The 18,334-nt window shown below is 48.1% G+C and overlaps 9 protein-coding genes across 9 annotated transcripts; 5 read left to right on the top strand and 4 right to left on the bottom strand.

The window, feature by feature from the left end:
- Positions 1-20: 20 nt before the first annotated feature.
- On the top strand, positions 21-3,344 carry ams1 (alpha-mannosidase; the record flags this gene model as incomplete). The annotated part of the gene is made up of 2 exons (XM_057117532.1): positions 21-2,674; positions 2,723-3,344. The coding sequence occupies 2 exons, from the start codon at positions 21-23 to the stop codon at positions 3,342-3,344; spliced, it is 3,276 nt and encodes a 1,091-aa protein (XP_056970567.1).
- A 275-nt stretch (positions 3,345-3,619) lies between these two features.
- On the bottom strand, positions 3,620-4,536 carry N7484_007144 (chromatin modification-related protein EAF6/MEAF6; the record flags this gene model as incomplete). Its single annotated transcript, XM_057117531.1, has 3 exons — positions 3,620-3,886; positions 3,956-4,180; positions 4,342-4,536. The coding sequence occupies 3 exons, from the start codon at positions 4,534-4,536 to the stop codon at positions 3,620-3,622; spliced, it is 687 nt and encodes a 228-aa protein (XP_056970566.1).
- Positions 4,537-4,866: 330 nt separating this feature from the next.
- N7484_007143 (low-affinity Cu transporter) lies at positions 4,867-5,745 on the top strand (the record flags this gene model as incomplete). The annotated part of the gene is made up of 4 exons (XM_057117530.1): positions 4,867-4,956; positions 5,020-5,221; positions 5,385-5,568; positions 5,628-5,745. 4 exons carry the CDS (start codon positions 4,867-4,869, stop codon positions 5,743-5,745), a joined length of 594 nt encoding a protein of 197 aa, XP_056970565.1.
- A 154-nt stretch (positions 5,746-5,899) lies between these two features.
- Positions 5,900-7,520, bottom strand: N7484_007142 (putative F-box and JmjC domain protein; the record flags this gene model as incomplete). Its single annotated transcript, XM_057117529.1, has 2 exons — positions 5,900-7,085; positions 7,234-7,520. 2 exons carry the CDS (start codon positions 7,518-7,520, stop codon positions 5,900-5,902), a joined length of 1,473 nt encoding a protein of 490 aa, XP_056970564.1.
- Positions 7,521-8,102: 582 nt separating this feature from the next.
- tif1 (putative eukaryotic translation initiation factor 4) lies at positions 8,103-9,585 on the top strand (the record flags this gene model as incomplete). The annotated part of the gene is made up of 4 exons (XM_057117528.1): positions 8,103-8,139; positions 8,284-8,358; positions 8,445-8,513; positions 8,573-9,585. 4 exons carry the CDS (start codon positions 8,103-8,105, stop codon positions 9,583-9,585), a joined length of 1,194 nt encoding a protein of 397 aa, XP_056970563.1.
- Positions 9,586-10,208: 623 nt separating this feature from the next.
- N7484_007140 (uncharacterized protein) lies at positions 10,209-11,141 on the top strand (the record flags this gene model as incomplete). The annotated part of the gene is made up of 1 exon (XM_057117527.1): positions 10,209-11,141. The coding sequence occupies one exon, from the start codon at positions 10,209-10,211 to the stop codon at positions 11,139-11,141; it is 933 nt and encodes a 310-aa protein (XP_056970562.1).
- A 1,039-nt stretch (positions 11,142-12,180) lies between these two features.
- N7484_007139 (uncharacterized protein) lies at positions 12,181-13,694 on the top strand (the record flags this gene model as incomplete). Its single annotated transcript, XM_057117526.1, has 6 exons — positions 12,181-12,199; positions 12,251-12,499; positions 12,548-12,598; positions 12,854-12,947; positions 13,020-13,554; positions 13,629-13,694. 6 exons carry the CDS (start codon positions 12,181-12,183, stop codon positions 13,692-13,694), a joined length of 1,014 nt encoding a protein of 337 aa, XP_056970561.1.
- Positions 13,695-14,781: 1,087 nt separating this feature from the next.
- N7484_007138 (fungal specific transcription factor domain-containing protein) lies at positions 14,782-15,998 on the bottom strand (the record flags this gene model as incomplete). The annotated part of the gene is given in 4 exon segments (XM_057117525.1): positions 14,782-15,309; positions 15,383-15,778; positions 15,789-15,825; positions 15,940-15,998. The coding sequence occupies 4 exon segments, from the start codon at positions 15,996-15,998 to the stop codon at positions 14,782-14,784; spliced, it is 1,020 nt and encodes a 339-aa protein (XP_056970560.1).
- A 940-nt stretch (positions 15,999-16,938) lies between these two features.
- N7484_007137 (VOC family protein) lies at positions 16,939-17,450 on the bottom strand (the record flags this gene model as incomplete). The annotated part of the gene is made up of 3 exons (XM_057117524.1): positions 16,939-17,058; positions 17,117-17,319; positions 17,387-17,450. The coding sequence occupies 3 exons, from the start codon at positions 17,448-17,450 to the stop codon at positions 16,939-16,941; spliced, it is 387 nt and encodes a 128-aa protein (XP_056970559.1).
- Between the last annotated feature and the right edge of the window lie 884 nt (positions 17,451-18,334).

The following is an 18,334-nucleotide window of genomic DNA, read 5'->3' as shown; positions in this document are numbered from 1 at the left end:
GTTCTAAGATAGTCGTCAAAATGGGTGGAGAACCTCACCTCGTCCCCATTCCAGCTACCAAGACTCTCCCAGTACTGTCCGAGCGCCCGGTCGGCCAACGTATCACGAAAATCTACACCGACCGACTGAAGCAGTTCACAGAAAAAGGTCAATATGAAGGCCAAAACCTCGTCTCCAAGTTTTTCGAAGCAACCAACTCGGACGAAGACCATGTCAAACTATCAGTGTATTCGGTCCCCAATCTAGAACGGCCGACGTTCGAGGAAGCAACGTCACATGAATTCAAGCCGACTCATGTTGGTGAATCGTTCGGACCCAGCTGGTCTACGCATTGGTTTCGTATAAAATTGACTGTCCCTGAGGATATGCGAGAAAAGGAACGACTCGAGTTTCACTGGGATGCCCACAATGAGGGACTGGTATGGACCGAGGACGGTCACCCGTTGCAAGGTTTAACCGGCGGCGGCGAACGAGTTGAATGGATTATTCCCGATGCATGGCGCGATGGAAAGGAGCATATGTTTTATATTGAAATGGCATGCAATGGCATGTTTGGAAATGCCCCCGGGGGCGACTCGATCCAACCGCCGAAACCAGACAAGTCATACCAACTCGTAACTGCACGAATTACCACGATTAATCTGGCCGCGCGCGCACTTTATTATGATTTCTGGATTATTGGCGATGCTGCCCGCGAGTTCCCTGGTGACTCTTGGGAAGCACATGAGGCCAATGTGGTCGGAAATGCCATCATCGATGCTTTCACTGCAGGCAATGGAAGCCAGGAGTCTATCCTCGAGGGTCGAAAAATTGCTCAAAAGTATATTGGGGACAAAGTGGATTCTTCGGATGTTTACAAAGCAGATACAAATCCATTTGTGTTTGCTATTGGCCATTGCCACATTGATACCTGCTGGCTGTGGCCTTGGGCAGAAACTAAGCGGAAGGTTGCACGTTCGTGGTCGAACCAATGCGACTTGATGGATCGGTACCCAGAACACAGATTTACTTGCTCACAGGCTCAGCAATTCAAATGGCTGCAGCAATATTATCCATCAGTCTTTGATCGTGTCAAGCGATGGGTGCGTAAGGGCCACTTCCAGCCAATCGGTGGTAGTTGGGTCGAACATGATACCAACATGCCGAGTGGAGAGTCTTTGGTCAGGCAGTTCCTCTACGGCCAAAGATTTTTTGAGAGTCACTTTGGAAAACGATGTTCGACTTTCTGGTTGCCTGATACGTTTGGTTACTCCACCCAAATCCCCCAGATTTGCCGCCTCGCCGGAATGAGTCGCTTCTTTACCCAGAAGCTCAGTTGGAACAACATAAACACTTTCCCTCACACTACCTTCCAATGGGTTGCGTTGGATGGTAGCCAAGTGATGTGCCATATGGCTCCCGCAGAGACATACACTGCAGAAGCTCACTTTGGTGATCTCAAGCGCAGTGTCACGCAGCACAAATCATTGGATGCCGATAAATCCTCCTTACTCGTCTTTGGCAAGGGAGATGGTGGTGGAGGACCCACCTTCGAACACCTTGAGAAGCTTCGTCGCTGCCGTGGCCTCAGCGACAAGACCGGTACTCTTCCTCGAGTAAAGATGGGAGAGTCAGTTGACGACTTCTTTGACAAGCTGGAAGCAGCCGCCGCCAATGGTACCAAGTTTGCCACATGGTATGGGGAGCTATACTTCGAGCTCCATCGAGGTACATATACTACTCAGGCAAACAACAAGCGCAACAATCGAAAGTCTGAGTTCTTGCTTCGCGAGATCGAGCTTTTGGCTACATTAGCTACCATTCGCGGCATTGATGAGAAATACCGTTACCCAAAGAAGGAGCTTGATGAAATGTGGGAGAATACCCTTCTTTGCCAATTCCACGACTGTCTGCCTGGAAGCTCAATCGAGATGTGCTATGATGACTCCGACAAGCTCTATGCCAAGGTTTTCAAAATTGGAGCTCAGTTGCGTCAGAATGCTTTGGCGGCCTTAGGAATCACAAGTCCCATCCATAATGAAATTCTAGGAGCTATCAATACCTTACCTTGGCGTCGATCGGAGGTGGTCAAACTTCCGAAAACTCTTACCACAGGACATGGTTCGAAATACGCTCTGTTGGATGGTGAAATGGGTGTGCTTTCATGCCGGGATGTGAATTTCCAGACCGTCGACTCGGTAACTGTGGTTGAACTAGCGGCTGGAGTTTTCCGTCTTGATAACGGCAAGCTCACTGTTGAAGTCCAAGATGGCGTCATTACCTCACTCTTTGATGTCTTGGCTAACAGAGAGGTCATCGCGAAGGGCGGAAAGGCTGGCCAATTAGTGATATTCGACGACAAGCCTCTGTATTGGCAAGCTTGGGATGTCGAAGTCTTCCACTTGGAGTCACGAAAGGAGCTTCCTCGCGGCAAGACTGTCATTGCGGAGAACGGTCCTCACCGAGTAAGCTTGGTGACGGAGACGAAGATCAGTGACAAGAGCTGGATAAAGACCACTATCAGCTTGTCAGCTTCGGTATCTGGGCCCTCGTCTGTTGAATTCGAAAGCGAGGTTGAATGGCGAGAGACTATGAAGTTCCTCAAGGTCGAGTTCCCCGTAGACATCACCAACACGGAAGCTTCCTACGAGACGCAATATGGTATCATTCGTCGTCCGACTCACTACAACACAAGGTACGTATAAGCGCTAAATCTTGATTTCTCGATACTAACGTGATCTAGCTGGGACATGGCCAAATTCGAAGTCTGCTGCCATAAATGGGCCGATCTCTCCGAGAACGGATATGGTGTTTCAATTCTTAATGACTCGAAATACGGCTTCGCAACATGCGGAAACCTCATGCGTCTCTCGCTGCTCCGTGCTCCCAAGGCCCCGGATGCACATGCAGATATGGGTCGCCATCGCATTCGTTATGCAATCCTTCCACACTCTGGTCCACTCAACGACCGTACCATCCGTGCCGGCTACAATTTCAACCAACCACTTGTCATTGAGAAAATCAGTTCACATGCGGTAAACTATGTTGATGTCGCGGGCGTTTCGATTCAGGGTGCACCTTCCGTGATCTTGGATGCTGTCAAGCGAGGTGAAGATGATGAAGACGTTTCCACCGGGGGCATTCCAGCCCGCAGTGGGAAGAGTGTCATCATTCGTGTTTATGAATCTCTTGGCGGCAAAGCTTCTGGAGCTATCAAGAGTACTTTCCCTGTGAAGCGTGTTTGGAAATGCAATGTCCTCGAGGACGACGAGGAAGAATTGAAATTCGAGCAGATCAGTGATGGTGCTCAGGTGTCTATTGAGCTGAGGGCATTCGAGATCGCTACTTTCCGATTGCAGCTGTGATGCTGGGCACTCACCGATTCCTTTTCGTGCTTGAGACACATTGATATATTTTGCTATGAATCTGCACGGGGAATTTCTAGTCAATAAATCTGACAATATCTGGTATTCAACACACTGTAGTCTTGATCGGTCGTGATGTACATGATGCGCAATAGAAAGCGACCTTTTTGTCCTGCGCCATAGGCTATTTTCGCCTGTTTAAACGATTGCAGAACAACGCCCCCCAAACTCCAAACCTAAAATCATTCAAGGAATATTGGACTGGAAATCAACCTCTAGTCCCGCCCATAGCTAATCTTCAACCGCTTAACGGGCGGTTTATCTCCGTCATCAGACAGATCATCCGTCTGATTCTTTCCCTTGGTATTCTTCGACCCACCACTGGACTTCTTCTTATTCTTCGAAGAGACCGATGCGTTCTTCGCAGATCCCGACGCATCACCTCCATTGCTCTTTGTCGAAGGTGCGTTGCCACCAGCAATGGACGTAGGCGTAGCCGCGTGCGACGGTGTAGTTTGTGCGGAGGAAGGCCCAGGCGAGTCCTATTGAAACAGTCATTAGCGATGGATTCATCAAGCTTGTAGCCGTCGGGCATCGGAGTCTTCACATACCATCATGTAGCTCGCAGAACTCCTTGAGAAAACCCGATCTGAATCTGTGACTTGCGCTTTACGACGCCCACCAATACCCGATCCGAGACTCAGTCCCGAAGCGCCAAGACTAGACGCATTGGCCGATCCCTTGATGTAATTATCGAAGCCCTTGATAATGTTGCCGGCGGTCGTTTCCTCGAGGTAGGATTGCTCAAAGCGGAAAATTTGGTCTTCGAGTTGGCCCTGTGGAGATTGGACGAGTCAGTCTACTCTTCTGACCACAGCAAAATAACAGATTCTTAGTCCTTGCCTCCGTCGGTGCCGCTGATTGAGAGCTGTTACAAAGCTTGCAGACACCCACAGAACGGACAAGACTGACGCGCTGCTAGAAGTTCGGTACTCACCATGCTCCGATCCATCAATCGCTTCTTGGATAACGTGTCCCTAAGCTCCCGGCGCAATTTCTCGTAGTATGGTAGTCCGCGACTCGCAGCATTCTGGTCATTAGGCGCATTTGGAGCCCCTGCTGTTGCGCCTGCCGGAGCCGCAGGCGCGCCGGTCGCGGGTGCTGCTGTCGTGGCGGTGGCAGTATCCGCCATGATGGTGTGAAAGGGAAAATAAGGTAAGAGGCCCTGGTGATTTATTCACCCAGCGCGTAGCATGCAAGCGAGAAAAGTGAGCTAGCTCGAGACGGGGAACAGCAACCAATGCGGGATTGGACTGGATTGGAGAGTTGAGGCGGTTCGGACGCGAGAGCTTATCAGTGATGTTTGCCTTGTTTGCACTGGGGATGGTGGTATCACCTCACGTCCCGCATCATTCATGTTTACTTTCCGACTACTGGTCAGGCTTGCCTACATTGTGCTACTTAGGTCGTAACTTTCTTCTTCTTCTATCTTTCACTGGCTATTAGGTCACTGATTTTCATCATGGATCACTCGATGCATATGGATCATGGTATGCCAGGTATGGATCATGGCCATGGCGGTATGGATATGGGTGGCCAGTGCAACATGAACGTATGTACTTGCCTATTGCTAGGTCTTATAAGCCATGTACTCACTGAGGTTCTGATACGCTAGATGATCTTCACATGGTCTTCCGAGAACCTTTGCATCATCTTCCGCTGGTGGCGCATCACTGGCCCGATCTCCTTCCTTCTTTCGCTCGTCCTTATCGTCCTCCTCACAGCTGGTTACGAAGGGGTACGACAGATTACTCGAAAATATGAGGTTGCACATGCGCGACGTCTCAATGCTTTCACGGCAGTGTCGTCTACAGGAGGTAGGTTTGAATTGCGAGCCCAAGCATACACTTTATCGTTGCCGCTTGGAATGATGGCGTTGGCATCGGTTTTGAGATTGAGGTTGAGGTTACGTGTTTGATTATTATTGAACCCCTTTCCACTCCTGTTTGAGCGAGCTCTCATTGATGTCTTGCTCTTCAGATGGTGGTATCACCGACCCATCCCTCGCCAACGTCGTCTCCGATAATGCGCGTCTTCCTACCAATAACGACGATCGCTCACCACTGCTTGTAGGAAGGGACAATCGAGCTGCCGTAGTGCGCCAGGGAAAGCTCACTATGGCTGCGTTATATGCCACCCAGGTCTTCTATAGCTTCTTCATCATGTGAGCTGCCCCCCTTGTTCTGGCTTGGTTGATGACGACTGATTTCCTCTTCTCCGCAGGCTTCTTTTCATGACATACAATGGCGCGGTTATGATTGCTGTTGCTGTCGGTGCCTTCGTAGGATATTTGGCTTTTTCTGAAGGTACCCCTGCAGCTAAGTCGGTTGCTTGCCACTAAATACCGAGCTTATCTTGGTGTTCAACATATATGGCGGAAGCTTGGACCACGGTGCATGAATTCGTAATTTTATTTTGCTATGAAGGCGTTGATTTTCTCGTTGACATATGATTGTTATCGTGAACTGTGTCCCCTCCGGCTCAGTATAATTGCTTCATGGGACTTCAACATCGCTCCCATCATCTCCAAATCCAAAGCTGAATCCACCAGCATCTTGCTCTTCTGTGTCTTCTGTCTTGCCATGTACAATGTCGTCCCATTTGCGCTTCTTCCCTTCTGCTTTCCTCTGGAGCTCTTCCTGGGCTTGTTGTAGAAGTTCTGGGTATGCTTCTTGCATGCCATCAATAAACTTCTGGTATGGATTCTGAACGGTCTTTTTAAAGCCAGAGACCTGATCAGCTTTGTTGGACAGGAAATCCAGCGCAGCACAGAGATGTGCTCGGGGCATGAAGTTTTGAGTAATGGCGACGGACGATTCGAGATTCACAACCAAATGCCACCATCCAGACGGCACATGTAGAATTTCGCCTTCGCCGCAAATCCCCTCCATGCAGCCTGCCGTTCGTCGCGCCTCAGCGTGGAAAGTCAGTAGCCATTCAGCGATACTGAGCGGTGAGGTAACCTCGCTCTGGTCATCTGATACAAACACTCCGGGTGGGGGATTCTGCTTATCGCCAGACGGGAACATAATCCAATACTTGGGTCCCCTGAGCACAGCATTCCAAGCGCTAGTGGCGTTCGGGTCTTTATGGAATTTACTGCCCGACCGCTCTGGTCCTACGATCAACCACTGTCGATCCGGTCGTTCATTCCCCAGCACCGAGAAGAAATCTTCAGCGAAGCATGCTGGCGGCCAGTAGGCTGCATCGGGGGTCTCGTTTGGCGGACCGACTGCCAGTCCCATTTTGGAGACGAAGTTCCGATCAAATAGATATAATGGACTTTCGTCCACATTGTCGGCCATGTAGTCGCCGTATGTACGGAGGACCCAGTCGACTGCTTCTGCGCGGAACTTTTCTTGTCCATACTTTGAGAGTAGATGGCCAACGGTCCAGTTCTTGTAGACTGGCCAGTCTTTGACGGGGTCGGTTAGAATAAATGGGCGGTCAGCCCATTGTTCATGAAACTCTTGTGGCGACAAGTCGGGAAGACGTGGGATTTGATTGCGCTTAGGGATCTTAGAGACATAGGGATCCATAACGATGTGCGCGCAGTTGAATGGTCGGTATAGAGCATCCGAGTAGAGGTTAGAACAATCTACCACGGGGACTTTACTGGCTGGCAGATTCAGATATGTTGATCGCCATGTTCCTCGCCATGTGAATGATTCGGGAGAACAACTATTAGTGTCATTAGTCTTGGTTTTGTGAATTTGTTGAATAATCTCTAGGTCCTGTTGCCTCGGTGGGTCATAGCAGAATCAGCTACGATATATAGATCAAAGATCTACACACGTTCATGATCCGCTGGAAATTAGTTCAAACTTACCGAATAAACAAAGCCTTCCACAGTTCCTCTGCACGAGTGAATGCATAAAAAGCTTTACATGTTCGTCCAAATGCCATTAGACTAGTCCCATCCAGGCATTCCAGCAGCAACAGGATTAGTTCGTCGGGTAGGAGTTGCCATGTTCCGATTGCCGAACGAAGATTCGATGTGGCTAATAGTGCGTTGCCACTAGGCTTGACGCCTAACGGATGGCTGGGAATAACCTCAACGCCGAGATCCTCATCTTGGGGAAGTGGATAACTCGGCAGTGTTGTGATGTCAGGCATGGTCCACGGGAATCACTTTTAGGGCTTCAAGATTTTTTTTTTCTGCCCGTCCGAGCGCTCCTTCAACCCAATAGTAAGAGCGACTATAGAGCCCAACCCGGGAAGCCCGACAAGGAAAGTAAGCCAGGAACAAAAGAAGCAAGAAAAAAGAATCAAGGGTAAAAGTAACGCCACGCGGGAGAACAAGAAAAACCAGGAACAATACGAATAGAAAGTAACCATGGGGCGATCACCAACGTTGTACTCGCTTGTATTAAAGCGGGAGGCCCCACATTGGGCAAGCGGTGAGGCGAACCCGACCGTGGGTGAAAAAAAAAAAGCGTCGCAGCAAATGGGCAGTTCCGCTGGTCGATTTTTTCACTTTCTTTTTCTTCCCACTTCAGTCTTTGCGACTTCCACTTTCCACCACCCCATACAAGTCTTACCTCTAGTATCCTGTCAACTCTTCTACTTGAAGAGTTCAGATACTAGCTTTACAACACTCGCGAACTACCCCACAGGGCACGTTCGCTAAAACTCTCTCACCCCACCATCCAGATCACAGCGACACGCCTGTGATCACCACCTCACCAACCACCCAACATGTCGAACGATAAGGGTTTGGAGGATCTTCCCGAGGGTATGTGACGCCTCCCTGCTCATATTCTTCTTTGAAAGCTCGTGAAATCTCCTTTGGTGTTTACACACCCGTGAAGAATTTGAGGTGGCGACGTGAATGATGAAGAAAGGGACGACAAGACTAACTCGGCTGTTCATCTAACAGGAATGATCGAGTCCAACTACGATGAGATCACCGACTCCTTCGATGCTATGGACCTCAAGCCTGAGCTGCTCCGCGGTATGTGATGAAATTTCCGACTTGTTGGCGCTTCCCCTCGTGGGCGGCGGGGCACGAAGAAAATCTACTGACAGGCCTCATTACAGGTATCTACGCCTACGGTTTCGAGCGCCCCTCTGCTATTCAGCAGCGCGCCATCATGCCCATCATCAAGGGTGAGTTTCGTTCCCTCTAAAATTTTCTCTTTTGCGATATCAGTCTAATCCCCCTGCAGGTAACGATGTTATCGCTCAGGCCCAGTCCGGTACCGGAAAGACCGCTACCTTCTCTATCTCCGCCCTGCAGAAGATCGACCCCGAGGTCAAGGGTTGCCAGGCTTTGATCCTTGCTCCCACCCGTGAGTTGGCCCAGCAGATCCAGAAGGTCGTTGTTGCCATTGGTGACTTCATGAACCTCACCTGCCACGCCTGTATCGGTGGTACCCCCGTCCGTGAGGACATGACCGCTCTCCGTGACGGTCCCCAGGTCGTTGTCGGTACCCCCGGTCGTGTCCACGACATGATCCAGCGCCGCGTCCTGAACACCTCCACCATGAAGCTCTTCATTCTCGACGAGGCCGATGAGATGCTGTCCCGTGGTTTCACCGAGCAGATCTACGACATCTTCCAGCTTCTGCCCCAGTCTACCCAGGTCAACCTGCTGTCCGCTACCATGCCCCAGGACGTCCTCGAGGTCACCACCAAGTTCATGCGTGACCCCATCCGTATTCTTGTCAAGAAGCAGGAGCTTACCCTTGAGGGTATTAAGCAGTTCTACATCGCTGTTGAGAAGGAGGACTGGAAGCTCGACACCCTGTCCGATCTCTACGAGACCGTCACCATCACCCAGGCCGTTATCTTCTGCAACACCCGCCGAAAGGTCGACTGGCTCACTGACAAGCTCACTGCCCGTGACTTCACCGTCTCCGCCATGCACGGTGACATGGAGCAGGGCCAGCGTGATGTTATCATGAAGGAGTTCCGTTCCGGCTCCTCCCGTGTCCTGATCGCCACTGACCTTTTGGCCCGTGGTATCGATGTCCAGCAGGTTTCCCTGGTCATCAACTACGACCTCCCTGCCAACCGTGAGAACTACATTCACCGTATCGGTCGTGGTGGTCGTTTCGGTCGTAAGGGTGTTGCCATCAACTTCGTCACCGCTGACGATGTTCGCATGCTCCGTGAGATCGAGCAGTTCTACAGCACCCAGGTCGAGGAGATGCCCATGAACGTTGCTGACCTCATCTAAACACCTTAAACCTCCCCCTTGATGTCTTGATGCGGATTATGATCGCAGAACCTGCGTGAAAAGTGGCTTTCTGTGTTTTTACATCCCCGCTACGCGGTGGCTCGATGGATTGGCTGGAGCCTATCTATATGATGACTTGATGGACGCGGGCCGCCGTCGTCGCCACTGCTATGGTTTCCTATTTTCTGCAATTAACAGAGATGTGACATGCTCGTGCTTGTTTTGCTGTCACGGCTTTCCTATTTTTCCGCATTCTTCCTCCGTTTCCTCTGTATCTAGCTCGCTCAGGTTGGTTAAGAATGTCTCTGTTACCGTACTTAATCAATAGATCGGGCCAAAATGTGACTTGTTTCCCCACGGTTAATCTCCTAGTAATACTACGCTTCCTTGCCGCAACGTATTCTGAACTTATGTCTTCATTCCTTTACAATCATTCAATTGTGCTCTTACCCACCGATTCCGTCATTTTAGTTCTTGATTTATCACTCCATCTTACTGCGCCCCAAGGCTCCTTGATCTTCAAACCCCCATTTGTATCTCTTTTCCGAATTCCCCCTCTCCTTTGACACGTCCACAAGGCACCTCATCCATTACCTCCCTCAGATTCACGCAGAACTACGACAATGGAGCCGAGTTCACCTTCAGAATGTGATTCACGTTTGAAACCCGGCCAACTCCTTTGGAATTATGAATTCCGCCGCATAAACCAGATGTTGACCGCGCGCCTCCTGCAGACAAAAAGAACAGTCGATGAAGCCGAAGACGTCAACGAATTGCTATGCCAGAGTCTGAAAGACCTTGTCGGTATGATGAGCTCATTGATGACAACCAACACAAACCCAGATCAACGTGACCAGTCTCAGGAGGTACGCAAGCTACAACGCCAGTTCAAACGCACCTTGAAGGCAGTGAAGAAATACACAAAGGCGACGAATGAAAAGAGCGAGGCAATGCTCACCTGCACTACTGAAATCAATTGTCTTTGCAAGCAGCTGAAAGAAAAAGAAGCAAACAAAATGACCAAGACAGGAATCAAACTTGAATCTCCAGATGATACTATCAGCACAGACACAGCTCAACCCCAGCGAACTCCAGGCCAATCTGCCCCCACAAACCAGTACATCAAAGAGAAAGGACAAGAAGAAGCTCTTAGCAATGCTGAAATCGAGCATCAGCTGAAGACAAGAATGAAACAAAACGGCCGCTGTCTTGAATTCTATTTCGAGGCAGCAAAGCTTTACCGTCAACGCGTACGCGCACTGCAGCCAAATAATACCATTGACCATATCACTTCCTTCATTGCCGGCCTGGATAACAATCTCTACCGCCGTCGTATTGTTCACTGGCTGAGACAGGAGAAGTATGAATGGCCGTGGCTTGAGCATATGGTCCGCTTTATCGTCTTCGAGGAGAAATACTTTGCGAAGCAGGAGTATGCGCTTGCGCACCAGTTTGAGGATGGGTCGGTTCAGTTGCCAGATGGGACGAGGCAGCACCGGTTTGTCATTCTTCAGCCTATTACCGCGGAGGACTTGACAACTTCCGGGGAGGAGTGAGGGACAATGGTCATGGATCGATGGCTTTCGGAAGGCGTGGTAATTTTCAGAAGAGCTTCGGACAGGCTGAAATATTTGGTGCATTCTTTATCACATCCTTGATCTATATTCTTGGTCCATGTCCTAGAATTTACGGAGCATTAATTAGAGTTGAAAAGAATTAGATTCTTCTTTGCTATTGATATTCGAGATGTTATTGAATAGTTGCGGGATCGAGTCCAAATTGTCGTCCTGGCAATCATGATTCCGTGGTGACCTCTTTAAACATACTTGTATTGGAATATGCTTTTCGATGTATGGACTTGCCTAACAGCCCTCCTTTGATCTTCACAAACCCTCAAACTGTCCTTTGCGGTCATGTGTGCTTAATCATGTGTGCCTTATAAAAGAACACAACCCCCTACTTTACGTATATCCGTCTCTCTTCTATAAGCGAGTCAATTTAACAGCAGATTCCCTCCTTTCATTCTTCTGTCTTCTACTGACCGTTATTTGAGAATTCTGCCTCTCTACTAGTGCTACGCCTGGTCAATGTCCCTGTATGACGCCTCATTGAGTCTGATTACGGAAATCAGCTCCAGATGCCCCTACATTGAAGCGCGGGGTAATTGGTCACCGAGTTTGAGGTTGTTTCAAACACATTACAGACCGTGGAAAGCAACAATAATAATAGGTGATACGTGGTGCGATCTTTAGTGGTATAAGGTCATATCCAAACCTCAATGAATGAAGCCACATTCAACAGTGTTAGACAAATCCTCCCCTCCCTTGCATGCTATTGACAGCGAGAATTGTTCTTCCTAGGTCCCGGTTCCAGGATTAGATATTACACTTTCTTCTCATATCGATGGTTGGTTGATGTAATGGTGACCATTATACGTGAAACCCCCCTATGAAGTAAATAAATCTTACACCTTTCGACTTACAACTAAGATGAGCTAGGATTTCCCCCCTTTAGTCAATCATGAGTGATGGGTCCTTGGCTTGGCACTGTTGCTTTTGCGACTGGGAAATTAAACCATTATCTTCCGATCTTTGGATGACGACAGCGCGCGCAAGTAAGTACCACAATAGGAAAGTGCCCTGTACCCTACTAAATTTCAAAACAGTATACTTAGCGGATGACCAGGCTTATATATCGGATGTCAAATTCTCAGCACGTCGGTGTAATTACTCATACGATAGATGGCTTGACTACCCAGATTCACAAGTTGCCAATTTGGTTCACAACTGTTGTTGGGAAATCTTCACACGCCACTTCAAAGATGACCGCCTTGACCTAAAAAGGCTTTTTCATGTCATGAGTAGACTGCCAGAAGACTACTATGGGTACCGTCGCTTCCAAGCAATTGAATGGCGTGAGTGATACCGTTCTTAATAGACTTGAACTATACTTATACTCACAGTACCGGTCTCTAAAATGTGGCATCCTTTCACCACAGGTTTCACCTACCTGGGTGCGTCTTTACCCTATTACACCAGGAAATATGCCATTCGCGAGTCAGGCGCGGTAATTCACGCAAACCCCACCGATCCATTTTCTTGTTTACCTATTGAAATCATGGAAGAAATAGCCGCCTGTACTGACATGGTTGATTACCTCAACCTTCGACTTTCCTCACGTGTCATGTCATCTTTGTTCCATACTCAGATCTTCTGGCGTCACAGATTCAAAATTCATATGGAACGAGGCTTTCTAAATTGTCTCGTAGAAGAGGATAAAGAGGATAAGAATAGCGGCCGCGCGAACAAGAGAGATTGGCACCAAATATACTACAAAACCCAACCTGCGAGAATGTTGAGGATGTATGGACACAGGAAGTCCTGCCAGCGTATCCTGGTCAAATACTGGTTTTGGCTGAAATTAATATTGTTTAGAGACATTTGCGTGAGGACGAAAATACCAGTTTCTGAGGAAGAACAGAGACTTGTTGCTGATGCTTGCTGGCATACAATGAATCGTCAGATTTTGACAGGCTTTTGGAAGTGGAAACCGGAGATACCTCAAGAATGCGAGGTAACCGAGAATATCATTCTCCCTGAGGCCTTGGTCAAGATTGGGATTTGGGTTTTTCGAACTCCACTTGGTTCTTTCATTGCCGGCATGGAATTCATTACCGACAGTATGGTTACTGACAAAGCATTCGGGTATCGAATTCCGGGAGAGCGACACGTAATTGACATCGGAGCACGGGAACATTTTCGGGGATTCGAGGTTTGTAGTGACGATGATAGGATTTGTGCCATTCGAGTCTACACTACCAGAGCTACATCTGCGTCAGATCAGCCCTTGGAACTCCATTCATCGATATGGGTTGGTTCGCCAACAGAAATCAAATATGATAAACCAGATACGGATATTCAAAGTCTGATTTCAAACAAGGAGGTTCTTGCTGTCCAAGCGGGATTTGAGGTAAGTTGGAGATGATTTTCGATTTTTGATTTTCGATTGTCGCTCTAATAGAGATGCTAATCTTTATATTCCAGGACTACAAGCTGACTGCTCTGGCAATCGGAACATGCATTAAAGCTCCAACGGAGACAATGAAGTGAAGTTGAGTTATAGTTGCTCAATAACTTGCAATTCCAATAGCCTACTTCTATTTGCTTCAAATATGGCCTACTCCTAATTGTTCCCAATGTAACTTGCTCTAAGGTTGCTATTTAGTGATAAAAATGAACAATTATGCACCAGGGCCTCAGTCACATACGTACCAATTTCTTGAAACATCTGAGTCTACATCTTTTCACCATCCACGTTAGCGAAACAGATGGTGTATCCGCTTCGACTACTTCATTACCCACCTACTCCTGCACTAGACATAGCTAATTATCATCAGCTGGGAAGTAGCGCGCATAGGAACTTTGGAGCTATCACGTTTCTTCTACAAGATGATTACGCGGGGCTTAAGGTCCAGGATCGCGAAACAGGGGAGTGAATTAAAGTTCTTCTAAACAGTGACACGTAAATGGTCAGCCCGGGAAATACAATAAGCAGGATTACCAAAGGTCATTTCAAGAGTATTATTCACCGCGTCATTGATAAAAACACGACCGACCAGTACAGTGTAGTCTTTTTATTCGATAGCAATATTGACTATGAGTTACGGCCACTGTATCAAATTAGGCGAGATTGCGAGTCAGACGAGGAACATGTGCTCAATGTGGAAGAATACATGTTGGAGCGTGCGACCACCACTTATAACATGAAAGCAACATACTCTTACCGATCTGTTGAGGTCTCTACCTACGCAGCAGAAAGTTAAGACAAAAAAGCCAATTACAGGTATCATAAATTTGAACTCGATCAATTAGTATACATGTGAAAATTGTACCTTATCGTCAATCTAATAACCTTTTATCAAACCTGTATAATCATGGAGCAATGGAGCTTCCTTTGACTAATTCAATCGATGCCGCAGTACATGACAGTCCGAATAGATGTATGTAACTTTGAGTTGGGTCGTTAGCATTTTTTGAGTTGGCGGAAAATCTGCAGAAGCTCTTGAAGTAGCGAGTCAAATGCCGCGTCCGATTCTCGATTGGCGTAGAGGAATTCGGCGCAGAGCAACAATGGGATTGGCATAAGTGGATGGACCTGCGTTCCATATTTGGTACCTTCCGGAAGCGAATGAGATATTCACGCTCCAGTCCAGGGTCGCCATGAGGTGTGACATACTTTGAAAAAATAGAACTCTATGAGACCTTTTGCTTGCTTCACGATTTCCTGTGCTGCATTTAGGGCGTGCCGTTTATATTCAACCACCCAACCTGCCTCGTTGACTGCCCATGCAACCGATTCCATACCCTTGTACAGATGAATCACACTCGCCTGTCCCATGATGTGTGCGAACGAGAGCATTGGATCGCAGATTTGGGATGGTGAGGGATAGTACTGCAAAAGGACCTGAAGCCGGTGGGTAAGTACGTTGTCCAGCCACCGGTGCTTATCAGTCCAGTTGGGAGCCAAGTCACCGTACACAAAACGGACGCCACATTGTTGGGCTTGAAACAGACTGCGCCCGCAAATAGTAGCCAAAATGATACATTCGTTGAAAGGCGATGTTGTCTGCGGCATAACGTCAATTATTGCTTCCGAAAGGAAAGCACCTAGCACTGCCTGGCCACTCTGGAATTCCTTGTCTGGGGCTGGAAGCTGGGTACAGATCTAATCAGGAAGTATAAGGTCAACTTCAACTGTTCTGTCATCTCGCTGTGTAGTGATGGAATCTGGGCCGTACCACGTGTTCGTTCAATGTTATTGGCCAATTATTACGCATGCTGAACAGATGATTCAAGAAATATGCCATCCAGAACACTCGGCGCTTTTCCTCTGTCTCGATGAAGTCTTCATCAGGTAATTCGGGTTTTGTAGGACTGTCAATTTCATGAAGTCGCCTCAACTGCACCAGACGGAACGCGCGCCCGGCACTCATCCATGCACAGCAATGCAGAGTTCGCATTGACTCATATATTGCTATCAATATCCATGCTTGGATCTCTTCTGTGTCAACCAAATTATTCGAATCGCCCGATAGAGAAGAGTGCTCTAATGTCCGCTTTATTTCCTGATAGAAGAAGTCTTGAAGCTGTTGGAATTGCGCGGCTAGGAGAGATGCCAGCGTCCATATCGCGTACTGCAGACACCGACGGGATGTTTTCTTCACGGGTTTCCTGGCCTAACCTATATAACGAAGCTGGTGCAGAATCTGGACGGACGGGTGGACTCGGTCAAAGTATAACTGGTTTCTTTATAATCATCAGTCACACCTTGCTCGGAGGGGCTCGGGCCACTTACAATTCCGCCTGCATCAATTCCGTTATAGCTTCGGCACAACCCATGTCTTTGCCGTGCATGCCGACTGACTGAGGCGAACAAACACTCGTTCTGTTCAACTAATATAGTAGACTCACGAGCTGCCGTCATTTCCGTGATTAATGAAGGCGAATTGGAATCATAACAGCTTGATGCACTCGAAACACTCGAGGAATCATGATGATTGTCGGTAAAGGGAGTTGACAATGTTTTGAGCTCAGACAAGGCTCCAGCGTGATGCTGCAGCGGTAGATGAGTCTCGAGCATCGCTGGCAATTTTAGATCAACTTTGGCAAAATAAAAGTTTTGAAACATCGATAATATACCGACTCGATTCCTTAACGCCTTCAAATAGCCTTTCTCGGACCCCTGGGCTGCCGTAGGCTGTTAACCTCACATGGTACCCCCGATTCCACACAGGCCCCGCACCGCGGCTGCGCTGCATCGCAACGTAGCTTGCGTCGCCGGCATTCCTCGCAGGCTTTTCCCGTTCGTTGTCGCTGTTTCGGCGGTCGGGCGCGCTGTCGATTTGGTGTGGACGCCATTTTATGAGATGGAATTACTCGGTTCGAACAAAGAGACCAAGGATTCGAGGTCAACGAAGGCACTCGATCACCTGACCAAATTCGTTACTAGAAGCGAGCTAACAGACACAAGCCCAGGAACTACAAACAATCTGCTTCCGGAATAGCTTCCTGGTGTGCAACGCATTCCGAACCAGCTACTACCCCCCTGCTTCGAAATTCAAAGTCGGTGGTACATTGTATTCGTACTGAACTTTTGGAACCTTGGATTATGATGGATATATGAACTGGTGTTGACAGATTGCGAGCTGCCTAAACAATCTAAAACGGCCTTGATATTGACCTTCTCTAGGCATATTTGTATTTGTGCATACAAGACAGCATACTCCAAGCCCTAAACTTTGCAGTCTCGCAACTTCTCGCAAGGATTATTTCAAAGCGCGCTTCAAATTTTCAATCAATTATAGGTGTAGATCGCAAATTTTTTGCCTTCACAATCCTCAAAATACTGGAACAGCCCCTTGTTGCCTTCTGGAATAACCTCGCTCGCCTTCTTGCCGCCGTTCTTTTCAATGGCCTGTAATCCATTAGCCGATCGGTTTATCGTGTCAATTGTCAGTCCATTAATCATTCACATCCATTGCAGTACCAATGTCATTGACGTAGAAGTAGAGCTTAGTGGCACCGGTGCCTGTTGGAATTTCTTCCGCCAGACGCATGGCACCTCCGATGGGAAAGATTCCTCCAGGAACCTCGAAAGTTTGAAGCTTATGCGCGGGGAATCCCAGGGTGGAGGCAGCAAATGTCCAGTTGAAAACAGCCTTGTAGAATTCAGCCCCTGTGAGAAATTCGCGTGAGATTGCATTGTCGGATGAATGATCATGTAGAGGATGGAGACGGCTTACCACGAGCCACGTCCTTGGCCGGGACCTCGAGGCCCACAGGCGTGCCAACTGGGGGAATAGACATAATGCAGAAGATTGAAGACTTTGAGAATTGTTGTGTTGATGATCGAGCAACAACCACCTACTTGAAGCTTTTTATATGTCAGCTTTCCCAGCCGACGTCTCTCTCCTCCCCTTGTGGGTCATCGTAAATGTCAACGTACCCATTTGTTCCAGTGATAGAGGAGCTATCACTTGTCTCCATTCAAAATAGCATCTTTGCTTTCTTTGTTCTATTCATGGATCCAGACCAGAGTAAATCTGAGTTAGAGTGGCGGAATATCTCGCTCGGATCTCTTTAATCCGGATCTTTTATCCGGCTGCTCCATGGTCCAAACATCTCGTTATTAATTGATTTCAAATTTCATTTACTGTCCAACATGGTTTATCTCATTCAGCTCTATCGAGATAATTCTGACCGGATTATTTGTAGTCTCTGCCGAGTTTGAACTCCGAGACAAAAGCTACCTTCTCTAGATCAGCTAAGAAGATGCTTGCTTGTATAAGGATCCTAGTTTTTAGAGTATGGCTTAACTCAATCCACAAAAGATTTCCGAGAGTAGTGATGAGTGGTCCTAACTGGTCGCCGTAAGTATCGCTCCTTGGGTCCGCTACAAGTGTTCTCGATGCTTCTCATCATGTCTCAGTCGCAATTGCACCGTTGCCAGTTGTCGTAGGGCCTGACACAGGCTCGAATCTATACAGTAAATCCTTGCTCACAGGCTCCAGGTAATGGGCCAAGTTGAGCTATACTTGTGGTCTAAATCAAATGACTAGAAGCCAAGGATACCTTTCCCGAGGTCTTTGTAAGATGTCTTTTTATGCGAAAGCGGGTAGTGCCCAGACTGCTGTGTTCTAGGTAATGACGTGTGATTGAACGCGAAGAACTCAATACATATGTATTAATGG

Source organism: Penicillium longicatenatum (genome assembly GCF_028827895.1).
Source record: "Penicillium longicatenatum strain IBT 33135 chromosome Unknown contig_4_segment0_segment0, whole genome shotgun sequence".
NCBI classification, from domain to species: domain Eukaryota; kingdom Fungi; phylum Ascomycota; class Eurotiomycetes; order Eurotiales; family Aspergillaceae; genus Penicillium; species Penicillium longicatenatum.
The sequence above is the reverse complement of the archived record's forward strand: the minus strand, read 5'-3'. Positions and strand labels throughout refer to the sequence as shown.